Here is a 17997-nt window from a genome sequence, read left to right as displayed (position 1 = left end):
ACGCGATTTACTTTCTGGTACATTGTCAAATTGAGCTTTTTGAGTTTTTCGGCTTTGAACTTGCTCGAACTCATTTGATAAAGCAGGATAACATTTGGAAAGTCGGACAGAAAACAGCACGTTTTCAAAAGTCAGGTAAAAATTCAAAAAGTCGGACTGAAACTGTTGCTTTATAATCGGAGTTTCATCGAAAAGTTCGGGATGTACTTTCTAGTACTTTTTGTAACAGAGCTTTTAAGCTTATGATCTTTGTATTTGCTCAAACTCATAAGTAAGACAAAATTTGGAAAAATTTTAATAGTAGAACTTAAGTACAAGTACTAAGGCACAACCAACTTTTCTTTGTCATGGCAGTTAATTTTTCAAGTGTTTTAGATGTAAAAATAACCATGTGTTAATTTTACACGTTTTTATGGGTAAAATTACCATGAACAGGCGTAATTTTAACCCTTAATACACCTAAAATGGTAATATTTACACCGACTTCAGATTAATACCAGACTGGGTAAAATTAACCTTACCAAGATGTTATTTTAACTTTCCGGATTTCTCTTAATGATTCAGGATGGAGATCTTGAGTTCGAGCAATCCCCAAAAACTAAAACCCTCCACTCCTTGGCCATTTGGCAATAATTTAAATAATCCCTCCCTATATTCGCCACCAATAAAAATTATCATTTGCCAAATTAGCAATTTATTGTGGGAGAATGAAGACAAAAAAAAATCATCAAGGAGAAAAGCTCAGAGAAGAATTTTTATCAGATTTGCCAAAAAGTTTCAAAAAAAGATAGAAGGGAAGAAAAAGCTCTCATGCACACCCAACCCAAGAAGAATATGTGTTTAAGGGTGATTTCCTCCAAGGCCTCTCCTCAAGGGTTTTACCAAACTCATCCTCCAGTGCTTTTTGGGGATGGGGGGGGGGCGAAAGTTGGCGTCAAATGTCGGGTCGATAAGGGAGGCTTCTCTCTCTAATGTAATTTTTCTTTCACAGAGCACACGTGGTCGGTTCAAGTTCAACGCAAGGGTCTGGCTGAGGATAAAGGCATTATTGGTAACTACCATTTGTGCCTCACGGAAAAATCCCTGACGCTGGTGCGTGTGGGATCAGCTACAACTGTGACTGGAGACCACAGGCTGGGCAGTGTTGAATTCCTCCTCACCACAATCCGACGGTGTGGCAACACCCAATGCTTCTTCTACATGGAAGTTGGACGGCACAGTGCAATTGGGGCTGGGGAGCTCTGGATGGAAACACAGGATCCCTTCATAGCTGAGAATATGCACCAAACAATTATCAGGTTAGTAACTTATTTCAGATGCACACAGCTCAAGCTTAAGCTGCAAAAAGCTTAACTTAAGCCTTAATATGTGTAAAACTTACCCCTCAAAAATGAATATATTGAAATTCTAAAATCTAAAGGTTAAAAAACTAAAAATAAGTAAATAAATACACTTTAAACTCATACCCTGAAAAGCTTAATTTTTACCCTTGTATTGTGTGAAATTTACCCTCAATCTATTAAAAAAAAACCTGAACAGATTGAGATTTTAAACTAAAGCTTCAAAAGCAAAATATAAGTTAATATATACACTTAGCCTTAAATCTAGCCTTAAACTTTAAGATCTCGTGTTAAAGTTTGCTGTGAATACGAAGGCTAGAATTTAGCCTTGGGCTTTAAACGTACTTAAAGCTTACTTGAACAAAAACATTAATTCAATATTTCCTGAATTTTTATTAAAAAAAATAAACCAGCGTTGTAAAAATTTGAATAAAGTACTAAGGCTTAAAGCTAGCTTCAAATTTTCAGTTATTGTGCAAAAATCTACTCCGAAGAAAAATTAAAGGCAAAAACGTCTACAAAATGAATGATTGAAATTTATAAAAGAATGTTTTGAGCATTGCAGATTTTTCTTATACAAAAGCTTTGTCTAATGCTCAAATTTATTTAACTAATGTTACAAGTGTTTGCTTTAAATACCAGCAGTGATAAAATTAAACCGTAACCATAAAAATAGCCTTGAAAATAGCAAATATTCCACTTACAATAATCACAGGGAAGAGCTTAAGAAAACTTAATCTAATGCTTTAATTTAAAGAGAAATAGTTTAAGTTTTTGAAAATAAGGTTCTAAAGTAAGGAAAGAAAAGTTTACTTAAGCAAGAACTTGATTAATTCCTGACAATTTTTGTTACAAATAAAGCAATAAGTGTAAAAATATTCTTTACGCAACAAGAGTTAAATCTATCCTTAAGCTTTAAGATCTCGTACTAAAACTGAACCCCGCAATGTACTCTTTGAAAAGAACTACGGGAAAAACATAATTTATTGTTTAAATTTTTAAACAATTATTAGAATTTCACGTTTTCTTTGAACTCAAAAACTACAATCTAGCCTTACACTTTGAGATCTCGTGCTAAGATCTACCCTATAATCTGCCCACTAAGACTAGCCAAGGAAAAAACTTAACCCTATGCTTAAATTTTAAAGGAATTTAATTTAATGAATGTTTCAAATTTGCTCTGATTATCAAGGCTAAAATCTAACCTCAGGGGTCTTAAGATCTCATTTTAAAATCCACTGTCGCAATATACTTCCAGAGAAAAGCTGGAAGAAAAACTTAATCCAATGCTCAATTTTTTAAAGAATTCAACAAGTATTTTTAAGTCTTTTTAAATACCAAGCCTAAAATCTTGCCTTCAGCTCTAAGATCTCGTGCTAAAACCTACCCCATAATCTACTCCAGACGAGAACTAAATTCAATTTCAATTTATATATTTCTCCTCAATTAATGCTTGGTTGCTAAAGAAAAACTTAATTTAATACTCAAATTTCAAAATAAGTAAACTAAGATTCCGAGTTTGCTTCGAATATCAAGGCCAAAACCTAGCCTTAGGGGTCTCAAGATCTAGTGCTAAAATCTACACTATAATTTACCCACAGAAAAGAGCTAAAAAAGAACTTAATCAAATGCTCAAATTTGAAACGAATTAAAATAAGTTTCAGGGTTTGTTTTTAATAATAATAATAATACAATAATAATGTTAGCACAACATTCCATGAAGGAACAAGGCCTTTCCGCAAGGAGATGTCTAGACATGCATTATTATTTTTTCTTGTACGGGATGAGGTTGTCAGTCCCATGCCTTTTAATACCAAGACTGAAATCTATCCATAAGGGTCTTAAGATCTCGTGTTAAAATCTACCAGAAGAATTTCGGTTCGACAGAATGTAGCAGGAAATAGACGGAGACACTGAACCTTTCTTGATTTTCACAATTTTATTCTCTACGACGTTTCGAGGATGGATGTCCTCTTCATCAGGTATCGAATATGGCAGGGAAAATCACGTACAGGTGGGAGTTGTTACACTGCACTTGAACTTTGATCACGAATTGATCCGTGATGTTCACCATTCGACTGACTGACACAGAAACTGTACGTGATTTTCCCTGCCATATTCGATACCTGATGAAGAGGACATCCATCCTCGAAACGTCGTAGAGAATAAAATTGTGAAAATCAAGAAAGGTTCAGTGTCTCCGTCTATTTCCTGTTAAAATCTACCCCCAGAGAGGAGCTAAAAGGAAACACTCAATCTAATCCTGATATGTTCAAAGATTTAATCTAAGGGTCCAAGTTTACTTAAAATACCAAGAGTAAGGTCTAACCCTTTACTTTAAGATGTTGTGCTAAAATCTACCCCGGAATCTACTCTAGAGAAGAGCTGAAGAAAAACGTAGTTTAATGCTCAAATGTTCAAAGTCTTTATGTTTAAAGTAAACTGAGAACCTTAAGCCAAGGTTAAAATCCAGCCTTAGATCTTGGAATATGGTACTAAAATCTACCCTATAATCTACCCCGAGAGAAGAACGGAAAGATAAATTTAATTTAACTCTTTCGCGTCCATAGGGTCATATATGACCCGGGGAAAAAAGTTTCTTTTTGGCTATTTACATTAATTGAAATCTAACTGGAGTCTTGAGAAAATGAGCCAAGAATCTTACATCCTTCTATTATGATGTCGTGCACGAACAGATAGATTTCAATTAATGTAAATACCCAAAAAAAACTTTTTTCCCCGAGTCATGACATTAACCTATGGACGCGAAAGAGTTAATGCTAAAAATGCTCAAATTTTCAAAGAACTGAGCTAATTTTCCAAGTTTCCTCTAAATACCACGGCTAAAATCTGGTCTTAAATTTCAAGATTTCGTACTAAAATCTACCTCCAGAGAAGAGCTAACGAAAAAAGCTTAGTCTAAAGCGATCTTAAGACTAGAGACTTAGCTCAGTTCACAAAGGTATCAGTGAGAAATTTTATTACTCTTTGAGAAGGTCATTTATCTTAAATAATCGAATCGAATCCTAAGGAAGATTATTAAAAAAATCGTTATTGATAGGAAATTGGAGCAGTTAAGCCATATGGCTAAGCCTTAGGTCTAAAGCCAGTATAATGCTCAGATGTTCAAAGTCTTAATTTAAGGTCCCAAGTTTACTTTAAAATTAAGGATAAAATCTAGCCTTAGGTCTTAAGATCTGGTGCTAGAATCTACCCCTAGAGAAGACCGGTAAGATAAATTTAATTTAATGCTAAAAATGCTCAAATTTTCAAAGAACTGAGCTAATTTTCCAAGTTTCCTCTAAATATCAAGGCTAAAATGTGGTCTTAAATTTGGAGATTTCGTGCTAAAATCAACCCCAGAGAAGAGCTAACGAAAAAAGCTTAGTCTAAAGCGGTCTTCAGACTAGAGGCTTAGCCCAGTTCCCAAAGGTATCAGCGAGAAATTTTATTACTCTTTGAGAAGGTCATTTATCTTAAATAATCGAATCGAATCCTAAGGAAGATTATTAAAAAAATCGTTATTGATAGGAAATTGGAGCAGTTAAGCCATATGGCTAAGCCTTCAGTCTAAAGCCAGTATAATGCTTAGATGTTCAAAGTCTTAATTTAAGGTCTCAAGTATACTTTAAAATTAAAGGATAAAATCTAGCCTTAGGTCTTAAGATCTGGTGCTAAAATCTACCTCTTTGCTCTAAATACCACGGCTAAAATCTGGTCTTAAATTTCAAGATTTCGTGCTAAAATTAACCCCAGAGAAGAGCTAACGAAAAAGCGTGGTCTAAAGCGATCTTCAGACTAGAGGCTTAGCCCAGTTCCCGAAGGTATCAAATAGCCAGAAATTTTATAGCTTTTTGAGAACTTAATAAGTCATTTATCTTAAATAATCCAAGTCTAAGGTAGATTTTTCTAAAAAATCGTTATTGATAGGAAATTAGAGCAGTTAATCCATATGGCTAAGCCTTAGGTCTAAAGCCCGTATAATGCTCAGATGTTTAAAGTCTTAATCTAAGGTACCAAGTTTACTTTAAAACTAAGGCTACAATCTAGCCTTAGGTCTTGAGATCCCGTGCTAAAATCTACCCCAAGAAAGAGCTCAAAGTAAAAACTTAAGCTAATACTAAAATTTTAGAAGAATTAACCTAAAGTTTCCAGTTTTTTTAAGTCACCAAAGTTAAAAGAAGCCTTTTAAATTAATTTGATCTCTTTAAAATCTCTCAGTGCATCGGCCAGCTGCAAGAACCGTGAAGACTACATGGGTCCGGTGAGGCCTCGTTCCTCCTCGGCCAATGAAGCATCCAAGCCTATTTCAATGACCATGCGACGTCAAACACATGTTGGTCAGAAACCAATGAATTTTTCACCATCGGGTGGTAAGTCAAACAATTTCACTCATTCCTCTTTTTTCCCCAAAAAAAAAGATTTATGTATCACCCTTAACCACCCTCCGGGAAAAAAAACAACAAAATCAACATCCACATTGAATATTTGCTCTCCAATACCCCTCTAAACAAAAAAAAAGCCTATTTCCATTCGCTCTTTTGTGTAAATTTCCGCCAAAAATGAGTGCTATAAATAGTAAAGATTTTCACCAAATTCATGAAAAATCACAAAATAAAATTTTATTTATCCCCCTTTTTTAACTATGCATTATTTCCGATAAAAATTTTGCAAATGTGTTTTAAAATTTAATGTGTAAATAGTTAAATGATAAAATTATGTGAATTTGCTTGATAGTTTTTCTCTCTAGTTTTTTTTTTTTATTTTAAATAACTATCTCACTTTTTTGTATATTTTTTTTAGAATAATTTATGTTGTGGTATCTTGAGTAGAATAGTCATTTGTCATGCGTAAAATTAATCTATTTAATAACAGATGTGTTGAAGTAGGGTTAATTATAACACTTGGAATTTGAAATTTATGTGTAAAAATAAAACATGGTTTACATTAGTTTAACTTTTAGAAATTTCATTTTTCTATTTTTAAAAATTCAAAAGTGAAAGTAGTTAGATTTCTCTGTGTTTTTTTTAATACTTCTTGCGTATTTGTGATTAAAAAAATATATTGAAAAAATTATTTTTCATTTTTTTATTTCACGCTATATTCATTTTAAATAACTCACCATTTATTTCTTTTGTATAGTTTTTTTTTTTCATAAATACATTTTTAGGAAAAATTTCATTTAAATGTGAATGCACCTTTTGATTATTTTTTTTTATTATTTTTATTTTTCAAAATTTCCTGTATTGTCTGCTCTAAGAGAAAGGAGTAACTCATGAATGTTATTTGGTCATTTTTTCAATTGAAACGGTTTGAAAATTTTTAGGTTATACTTCTCTTTGGCACTTAGAAAAGTATTAATTGGTTTTTTTCAAAATTTTTTATCTTGGAAAATATAGTTTCGCACACAGAAAATCTTTTCAATTGGATTTTAGAGCCAAAAAAATTAGGATAAATGTTAGAAAATATTTTTGGAATAATCAATAAGAGGGTTGTAATTAATTTAAATAAGAGTTTAGTGAAAAAAAGTGGCAAAAAAAAACAAAACAAAAAATCTTTGGTAAAATTTACAGAAAGTCCACCAGCCAATGCGTCTACTTTTAGTACATGTAGTTCAGCTTGCACAGTTGTTCAGGCCCCGAATTTCAAAAGTGCACAACAGGACACTTTTTCATGCCACGATGGAGGCAGTCCAGATAAGAATCCTCTGACCTGTAGTCACGAGGAGGACATGATCCTAAGTCAACATGATGGTACGCCAAAACAAAAATTTTCCAAAATTTTTATTATCTCTAAAAGAAAGCATATTATTCAAAATTATTTTTTTAATGTCTTTTATTTGGCAAAACAAAAATTGGTTGCATTTGATCCTTATTTTAATTATAATTACTTGTCTAATTGGATACATTTGATTGAGGCGAATGTTGATTTAATCATATTTACAATCACCATCATTCCATTTCATAAAATCTCATCTCATTTTCTGTGCAGAGCTTTATAATGCAGCTACAAAATGGAAAATTTTGGGATGCAATTGCGAGAAAATCATGCTTTTTTCGCTCTAGGCTTCTTCTTTAGCTGCATTATATGGCCATTTCATGCAATTAGTTCATTAAACAATCATTCAAAGTTTTCTACTTGACTTAAATGGACTTTAGAAAAGCCCTTAAGAGCGGAATTCACATAAATTAACCCTCAAGTTTCTTTGGGAAGAACTTAATAAGAATGTGCCATTTATAAGTAAAAAACGATCCAGTAGGGGAATTCTGTAACAGTATGACAATGTCATAGGGTCGGAGGAACGTCTGTTCGACAGGGAACCCATATTGACACTTGTCAAAATGTTGAAAATTATTTAATGTATCTAGTAAAATATAAGTAATATAACGTTTTTTCTGTAATATACCTTTTACTATATAAACAGAGATGTTCAAATTTCATATCCCAAATGGTACAGAGTAGGGTATCAATAGGTGCTGACACGAGTTCTTAAAGTGTCAATAGACGTTCCTTTCACCCTATGACAAAATTAATATTTTTTATGTGGAAAATTCGGAAAACTTAACTGAAAACGGATTCATATCAATTTACAAGGAGTTTCTTGTAATGGCCATTCGATGTTCACTGGCTTTTAATGTTATCCTGTCCCCGAATTTATCACAAAAATTTGTCGTATGACATTGTCACATTGTTACAGAATTCCCCTACAGGATTAGTAACGTAGCTCTAACTCCTAAAATTTTGAATATCTAGCTAAGATTCTTCACAATCTGCTCTTTACCCTTGAAACTTTGATGTACAACCTTTCGAACACCTGAAGGTGGATTCTGTAACAATCTGACAATGTCATATGACAAATTCATGAACGAGACAACTTTTTAGGCCAGTCAACACTAAAACCGCTAAAACCTCAACGAAGAGCTGAAGCTGTTAATAAATTGATCTGAATTCGAATGCAATTTTCAGCGCATTAATTTGTATTGAAACACATGTCCTTTATAAAAGGAGATAATGGTAGCACATAACCTCAAAAGTTGGCAAACTTTTCAAGCCAGATGGATGAAAATTCTTTATGATTATACTTTACATTTTTCAGAGCTCAATTGCCACTCTTCTGATCTAATGCTTTATTTTTAAAAGAACTAAACTAAGGTTCCAAGTTTAATTTAAATACCAAGCCTAATATCTAGCCTTAAGCTTAAAGATCTCGTGCTAAAATCAGCCCTTGAAAAATTCGCTGATGACATTGTTTTCGATCATAGGCAGTTATGATCGAAATATACATTTCGGTTACCTCCAAAGCATAACCAAAAATAAAAGAAATCGTACACTGAGAAAAAAAGAGGGTACGATTAACTTTTTTTCTCGTAACTTTAACACTTTTTAGGTGCAAAAATATATCAACATTTTTTAATGTTAATTTTACACCTTTTTAAGTGTAAAATTAACATGAAAAAGGGTAAGTTTAACCCATAATACACCTAAAAAGCATAATATTTGCACCGTTTTCGGATCAATATTGCAGGGTAAAATTAACATTTCCGGAATGTTATTTTGACTTTTTCGGATTACTCTCAGTATATGACAAATTCATGAGCGCTACAACTTTTTAGGCCAGTGAAGACTAAAGCTCAACGAAGAGCTGAAGTTGTCCATGATTGATATGAATTCGATTTTCGAATTTCCAGAATTTCTATCATAAAAATTGGGAAGCTTGTCATATGACATTATCATACTTTTAGAGAATGCATATCCTGTAGGGGAATTCTCTAACTATCTGACAATGTCATATGACATATTCGTGAGCAAGACAATCTTTCAGACAACAATTTGCAGTACATTAACCTGTATTAAAGAAAAATATTTTTAAAAAGTGAGGTTATGTTAGCACACAACCTCAAAATTTGACAAACTTATCAAGCCAGATGAACAATAATTCTTTTCGGATAGAAGTTCGTATTGCAAAACTACGCCTGGGGATGAATTCTAAGATTTGGTGATACTCTCACTAGTGAGAAAATCAAAATAAAGATTTTACGGCCGATTTTTCACAGCTGCTAGAATTGCGATTCCCAGATTGTGAGTGAAAAGTGACTGACTGCATTCATGGAGAGCATTTTGCTAGAATGCCAAAACTTAACTTCTCCAGAAGTAACTCGAAATCATTGAGTTTATAAAGCATTTGATACAAAAAAATGCCAAAATTATACTTTATCGAAACACACTGTTTTCGTGGCACGTATAGAGTATTCACTTCCGGACAAATTGAAAGTGTTCACAAAATTTCTCACTTACTATAACAGACACTGGTCACGGGGTTGTTTACACTTTGTATTGTTTTAACACCAATTTCTCTCTATTTTTGCTAAAAATCGTCGAAAATTGAGAAAATTGGTGAGAAACTACATGACCACTGAATAAGATCAATGAGTTTTGACGTTTTCGAATTCACTCTAGAAGTTTTTCACCGCAGCTGAGTCCCCCGCTCATTCATAATCACTTTTCTAGCAGTTGTGAACGCGAGCGGTGAATCATTCACTTGTGAACGTTTCACCAGTGAACCTTCACGATTTTTACATAATCTAACCCCTCGGTAGGAATTCTCTAACTCTGAGGACGCTTCACTAGTGAACGATTCACTAGTGAAATGTTCACTAGCTCCACTTCACGACTGCTAGAAAAGTTATTCTGTAACTTTGCATGAAGTGATAGGGAAAGTGTATTACAATTTTCAGTAAATTTAAGATTTTCATCAAAATTTCAAATAAGTAACTATGGAAAATAGTAGAATTGAGTATTAGAAAGGATGTAGTGTTGGTTTTTAAGCTGAATATGGAAAAACTTTTCACTGGCTTCACCGAGTGATAACATTATCTTCACCGAAAAATCGACGAGTGAAGCAGATAACCTCAAACTGATTCTGTCACGTGAAGCTATCGAAAGTTACTGAATCTCTTTTCTTCTTCTTCTTCTATTTTATGTAAGGCTGTCGGACTCACTTGGTTCTATATAGCCAACAGAATCTCTTTTGCTATCACTTTAGTGAGGTGTTCATCAATTTTGACAGGTTATTACTTCACAGGGTTACAAAATTCCCCTCTCCTGAGATTCGAACGCAATTTGTCATATGACATTGTCATACTGTTACAGAATTCACCTAGAGGTAGTTTTTTGACCATTGACATACAATTTCTATTTGACATTTGTTCGGTTTCAAACGGTTCTTCTCTGTTTTAGACCATTGAAATACAGTAGAGTTCCTCAAATTTGAACATTTATGGGGTATAGATGACTTCTCACTCCTCAAATTTGAACAATATTTTCAAAAACGTAACGGAATTCATGTAAAATTCACCATTCCTAAATTAATGGGTCCGGCAGAACTTTTAGACCAAGAAAATTTCATGAAATCAAAATTCGAATCACTTTCTTTTTTCTTTTTTCGCGCTCAAAATTAGTTTGAACTAAATTCAAATTGATCTAATGTTTAAATGAAGAAGAAGAGTCTGAAAGAGTGGGACAGACATATTCAAAACGTTTGAGAAAGAAAGATGTGTGAATTTCGATTACATGAAATTTTCCTGATCTAAAAGGTATGCCGGAGCCATAAGGAAATAACTTTAGAGAATTCTTTAAATTGAATTTTTTGTTAAATAGGTGTTAATTGTTGAGATAATTAATATAATACGATAATATTGAGGAAACACCACAGAATAATGGTTCTAATTCAGATTCCATGCAAAATTTCTTTTACATAACGTCATATTTTATATTTTGAATGCAACCGTCGTTTAAATTTGCGGAATTCGACTGTACTGTCATTTTGAGGTTAATTTTCAACATAACCTCTTCTCGCATTGAACATTCTAAGAAATTAAAGTGTTGTGTTGAAGAATGAGGTTCTGAATGGTAATCAAAGTGTAACATCTTGTCTTCTTGAGAAGTTCTTCCCACGGAAATTTTTCATGTACGCTTTTGAGGGTTAAATTTCTTCGAATTACCTCATAAAATATTAAATTATGGGTCAAGTAGAATTCTTACAAGAACATGACACTGCCTAAACATTAAACATCACATTTCTATGAGAAAATGTTAATTCACCAGGGTAATATTGTCACAAGTGTCTCTTGTCAGAAGCTTCTGAATAGTTTAAAAGTGTTTTCGCGGGAAAATAAGGGAAAATTGTCCTCTCTTGACATGGAAATTGCCAAGAGAGTTTTGTCTAGGAAATGTTTCATATATATTTTTTTTAGAAAGTTTATTCTTTTTGTTGATGTTTTTTTTGGTTTTCTGAGAAAGACAAATGTTAGCATGATTTTGAGCAATTAACTCAATACTTCGCTTGAATATCCCATATACACACGTGCATGCAAGAAGTGCTTTCTACAAATTTATATGCAAATTTTCCAAGAATGATCTTCTTTATCTTAATCTTAAGTTTTTATAATTCTTTTTAAATTAAATTCCTCTTTTTTTTGTTGTTCCCTATAGAGAGAATGTGCAGATAGGGATATTCCGATGTGAAAATGCTTTTTTTTTAGGCTAGAGAGTGAGAGAATGAGTATTTTCCATGTTCCATATGTGATGCAAAAGAATTATTAATCCCCGGTATAAATATAAGAACGGATATATATTGGGGATTGGAGGAAAGTTTAGAAGAAGGCCAAGATTAATTTATTTCTCATGTGTTTATTTGTGCTATATAGTTGGTGAGGCACATATGAAAGAAATAAATTATTCCCGGAATATCGTGAAAAACTTTTCCAATTTTCGTTTTTGGCTATTTGTAAATGATGCTCCAGTTGAATTTGGGCATCAGGTGGTCGCTGTTTTTCCCTTATATCTTCCTCTCTTGCTCTGGATAACTTAGTTATAGCAGAAAAAATCTAACATTGAAGATATTTAACTTTAGGGAGAAAGATATCAGAGATAGAAAATTCTTCTTTTAGAACTTTCTTAGGAACTATCTTTATTGCATTCAAATTTTTTGGAAATTGTTTTTTTGAAAGAAAAATCCTCAGTAGTTATCCCTAAATTTAATTAATTTTCAGCATTTTTTTCCTCTATTTTTAAATTTATTTTTTCCTTGTCTCTAACCCTGCTTCAATTTTGTATTTAATTGTCTTTCCTTTTGTGAAGAATGTGGTGAAGTTTATAACAGAGAGATGCGAATGATGGAGAATACCAAAAAAAACCAACCATTGCTTTCTTACAGTCATGTCAACCACTTCTAATTGCTCTACTATCATCTCAACAACTACTCCTGCTATAACAAGAACTACTTACAATCCGCAGTATCCCTCGACAGCCCCATTGCGCCCTTTGATGGCGCAAAGGCGTCATTCGGTGTCAGGTACCATTAATTTTGCTCTAGCACCCATTCTTTTATATATCTTTTTTTCTTTAACTCAAATCTCTTAATTTTATTGTTTTTGTTACTCATATCCACTTCTAACCCTCTGTTCTAACACGTTTGAGAGTCTCTGTGTTGATATAAAACTTTTCACTAAGAAAAATTACCGGAAAACGACCAATAAACCAGATGGATAAACGAAAAACTCTCTGGAAGAACCTGTACTAAATCGATTTGGTACGTGAAATCACAATAAATTACGCTAAATACTTAAAAATTCATCAAAAACTCGAGTACTGTGCTTAAAACAACTTTTATTGCACATGTACTAAAATGTACTAAAAATAAATACAAATTACCTGGGCAGTAGGGGTTCCAAAATCCCGGAATTTTTCAAAATTCGTGATCGCGAGAATAAAATATTTCAATCCCGAGTTTCGGGATCCCAGGAACCCACTTTTGTCAATGAATCGCTCCCGGAATTAATCCCGATCCTAAAATGGGTCGAAATCCAGATTTCAGGATCCAGGGATTCGTATTGGAAACCCTATTGGGCAGCAAATGTAATTTTACAATTTTAAAATCTAAATTAAACCTCTAAAGTTCAATATAATTTTAGTTTTAGGGCACGATGAAAGGAAAAAATCACCAGAACATTGATTAATGCACATATAAAAAATTTGGCTGTCAAAGCAGAATTAATGAAATTCATGCTAGAGACATTATTGTCAGTCCGAAATACACTTTGTGGAAGTCGAATTATTTTCAATTTCTGCGGCAACCACTAAAAACTCCGCTAAATGTTCAATAATATGTTGTGAACGATTTTCACTGCATATGTACTAAAGTGTACTAAAAGCAAATATAGGGAAAAGTACTCTCCCTTCGAACATTCATGCCTTCGAATAATGTGAATTTTCTTTTATTTTTACTAGAGACTTATACACAATTATCACATAATTATCAATAATTGATGATAAGCTAACTAATATTTATTAAAAATGTGTAAATCTCTTAGGAAAAATAAAAGGAAATTCACATTATTCAAAGGCATGAACGTTCGAAGGAAGAGTACTTTCCCCTAGTTTTGTTAATACTGCTAAACTGTAAATAATTGAAATTTCTGTCCAACGATTTTATGGCGAACCCTCTGTGGGTCATTGCTTTGCAAAGTTTTTTTTCGTATGTACTAAAAAAGAAAGAAAATACTGGAAATGTTCAATTTTGTGTCGCAAATTTGTGGAACCTTTAAATTCTACAGTCATATTGAACTTGTTTGCTCTGAGGTGATAACTTGCCTATCCATTTTTTAGTACAGATCGCGAGATTGAAAATGAATTAGTACAAAAGAGTAGAGATTCTTATCAGAAAATTCATGTTTTACGATCACAGACTTCTTAAGGAATTTATCAAACATTGCAAAGTAAAATAAATACACAATTTCATTCATTGTATTGTCATTGTAATAACTTTGGTGTGTCAAATTTGACAAACGTCACATGAGCAATAATACACTAATAGAATCCAAGTTTTCAACACAAACAACATACAAGCAATTATTTGAACTTTTACAAAAGCCAAGGATAAATATAATAATGATTCAACAATCTGGAAGAAACTTTGTTTACACGGTTTAGTACATCTGTGTACTAAAAATATTTATGTTTAGCCGAATTTTGTTTCTAAACAACATACAAACAATTATTTTAACATCTACAAAAGCCAGGGATAAATATAATAAAGCTTTAACAATCTGGAAGCAAAATTTTTTATACGGTTTAGTACATCTGTGTACTAAAAATATCTATGTTTAGCGAAATTTTGTTTTTAAATAACGTATAAACAATCCTTTTAACATCTGCAAAAGCTAGAGATAAATACAATATCACTTCGACAATCTGGCAGAAACATTATTTATACCGTTTAGTACATCTGCTTACTAAAAATATTTTTATTTAGCGAAAATTTGTTTTTAAATAACGTACAAACAATTATTTTAACTTTTGCAAAATCTAAGGATAAATGTAATAACGTTTCAGCAATCTGGCATAGCATAAACATTGTTTACACAGTTTAGTACATCTGTGTACTAAATATATTTACATTTAGCGAAATTTTGTTTTTAGATAACTTAAAAACCATTATTTTAACATCTACAAAAGCCAGGGATAAATATAATAACACTTAAACAGTCTAACAGAAACATTCATTATACGGTTTAGTACATCTGTGTGCTAAAAATATTTATATTTAGCGAAATTTAGTTTTTAAACAACATACAAACAATTATTTTAACATATACAAGAGCTAGGTATAAATGTAATAACGATTCAACAATCTAGCAGAAATATTGTACTAAAAATATTTATATTTAGCAAAATTTTCTTTTCAAACAATATACAAACAAATTGAACTTTTACAAAAGCTAGGGATAAATACAATAACCATTCAACAATTTAGCAGAAACATTGTTTATATGGTTTAGTACATCTGTGTACTAAAAATATTTATATTTAGCTAAATTCTGTTTTTAAAGTCCTTAACATAAGAATAATTCTTTAAATATCTTGTGTTAAAAAGTGTTTAGTACAAAGCTTTTTAGTACATGATTTCCTGATATAATTTATTTCAATTTAGCTGATTCGAGATGAAGTGAAATAAAACAATTGAGCATTACCAAGATATTTTGACTTAAAAAATAATCTTTTCGGAAAAATTTATAAAACAAAAAATTAATAAATATTTCGAAAGTTTAAGTTAAGATTGAGTACTTCTAGTACTTCAAAATTTTTAATCTCGGTCTCAGAATTGAGGTTAGTTTTACTAGTTTTAGTACAGGACAAAACAATTAGCAGGTTTCCAATATGGCGAACTAAAAGACCTTTATTTCAAATTAATTCCCTTGAATTTAAAAATGTTTTTAGATTTTTATAAATATTTTTTTTTTACTAATAAGCTACTAATTAATTAATTTTAAAAATTTAGAAAATAAAAGACTCTCCAACAGTGAGAATAGAGGGATAAAATGTGCTGAGAATAATGAAAAATTTCCTTAGAAATCACACTGTGTAAATTGATGAAATGGGAGAAAAGTTTGACCTCTCCGATTGGCATTTGTTTGTAGTGTTGAACTCAATTTTCACAAACAAAAATTTATGCTTTATTAACACTTTATACACTCTGGGACGAGAGCATTATTTATTATAAGTTTTTTTTTGAGAGATGTAAATTGTTTTCATTAGAATATATTTACAACATTCCTTTCACCACACTATCATTCACTTTGCATCATCCATATACACTTGATGTGTCAAAATTGTGTGATTAAGATGCGCTTTCTTACAATCCAACTCAATGTCCCAATTAAATAATATTACTGTTTTATTTGAGTAATACTAGACAACTCTATGTTGTCTCATGAAGAGACTCTTGTAATGTTTACAACTTCGTCTGATGGCGCCAATTTGGAGAATATCAATGACAGAGAAGTTATAAAAGAAATAAAAAAAAAAGAAATTGAAAAGAATGAAAATCACTCAATTTGTTACAAATATATGAGGCTATTCCACCATGATTTGTCATGTGTTAAGTCGTAAAAGCAATTAAGGATAATTATAGTTTTATAGCATCTTTAATTTCATCAATGAACATGTAATATTGAAAATTAGAGTGTGCTACAAGTTCTTTTTTATGGTTGTAGAAAAAAAGGGAACACAGGGCATAGTACACAAATTTACACTGAAAAGTCTGGATGGGATTTTTTTTTAAATATGATATTTGTTGATTTTACTAACTGAATTTCAACTATAAATTACTTGTTTTATTATTTTTAAAATATTTTTCAAAGTGAAAGAGGTTACTGTTCACTGAAAAAAAGGTGGGTGCGATTAACTTTTTTTCCTCGTAACTTTAACACTTTTTAGGTGTAAAAATATATCAACATTTTTTAATGTTAATTTTACACCTTTTTAAGGGTAGATATAACATGAAAAAGGGTAACTTTAACCCCTAATACACCTAAAAAGGGTAATATTTACACCGTTTTCGGATCAATTTCAGGGTAAAATTAACATTTTCGGAATGTTATTTTAACTTTTTCGGGTTTCTCTCAGTGTAGGGATTGAGTGTCCTATTAAGCCTCATTCCGGCATTGTGGAGTTATTTCAACACTTATTTCGACCCTAATTTATTTAAAGACTTTCTCTCAGTGTAGTATAAAAATTATTGCTTTACTTTTTTAGTAATTTTTTTTGTAAATTATTTTTTCAATTAATGTGTTCAAGTTATATGGGTTCGTGTTAAATTCCGGTGTAATTTTAACCCCTATTTTGGTTAAAAAATTTGGACTTTTAATATATATCGGGATTTTAGCTATTTCGGAATTTTGGTTACCAGTGGTTCACATAATCAAGAAATCAAAATTTAAAATCAACAAATGCACTTTTGTGAAAACCCCATCCAGATTTTTTTGCCACGAACATAGCGTAACATAGCATTAAAAATTAATTGGGGTTTTTTATGCTGATTATAGAAGGAAGTAGGGGGAGGATTTAAAATGAAAATAAAAAAGAAAACCTTCATGCAAAAATGGAACTGTTATCGAGATTTTATGCCCTTGTGCAGCGAAAGAAGAAAAACAAAACCAGTAACTCACATAAAACATTTGCATTAAAATCGATAGTGATTTATATTGGCAAACCCATAATCTCCAAACACTTTGTCTCTGGGGGGAAAATTTCTCTACTCTCTCGTTTCTTTGCTCTAAAATTTTTCAATTGCACTTTTAATGACCTTTTCTTATCAGTTTTTGAGTGCCTTTGGGTGCTTTTCTTGCTGAATTTTGCTGGGTTTTTGCTGAAGCAAGTTTTATAAGCATTAGTTTTTCCTTGAACTTACCAACGGAAGTTTTGATGATCTTTTTTTCTCACTCTGTGATGTTATGGTATCATGCGAATTTGATATCAAATTGATAATCTCGGAGGAAGCACATGGGTTGGCAAGAAAAAAGACGACAGAAAATGTTAGAAAAAAGAGGAAGAAAAAAAAAGTGGTTCAAAGAGAAAAACAAATAAAGTGCAATTAATAATGAAAAGAAATAAGCAAACAATTCAATGAGCAATTTCCATTGTATGGCAAATTAAAAACTTTTTCCCTTTTTGCGCACTTTGGCGAACATTTGCAGAGAAGGAAAAGTCATTGAAGGAAAAAATTGCACATTTGTCCACAAAAGCAGTAATGTTGACGTTAATAATTAAGTTGGGAAAAGTCACAATTCCAACGTCATCATCATAAATTTCAATGTTT

The 17997-nt window shown here is 31.8% G+C and overlaps 1 protein-coding gene across 9 annotated transcripts in view; it reads left to right on the top strand.

Annotated features, from left to right (window-relative positions):
- Window positions 1–17997, top strand: part of LOC129806091 (insulin receptor substrate 2-B) — a 326272-nt gene that overhangs the window by 277268 nt on the left and 31007 nt on the right. For 4 of the 9 annotated variants that reach the window (XM_055854433.1, XM_055854428.1, XM_055854429.1 and 1 more), the window contains exons 3-4: window positions 992–1298; window positions 5562–5713. In XM_055854433.1, coding sequence (XP_055710408.1) covers window positions 992–1298; window positions 5562–5713 — 459 coding nt within the window. Of the gene's footprint in view, window positions 1–991; window positions 1299–5561; window positions 5714–6913; window positions 7094–12555; window positions 12694–17997 lie in introns of all 9 variants that reach the window. The other 5 variants (XM_055854426.1, XM_055854424.1, XM_055854430.1 and 2 more) reach the window with 2 other exon arrangements.

This window comes from Phlebotomus papatasi, chromosome 3, assembly GCF_024763615.1.
Source record: "Phlebotomus papatasi isolate M1 chromosome 3, Ppap_2.1, whole genome shotgun sequence".
Taxonomy (NCBI): domain Eukaryota; kingdom Metazoa; phylum Arthropoda; class Insecta; order Diptera; family Psychodidae; genus Phlebotomus; species Phlebotomus papatasi.
The sequence above is the reverse complement of the archived record's forward strand: the minus strand, read 5'-3'. Positions and strand labels throughout refer to the sequence as shown.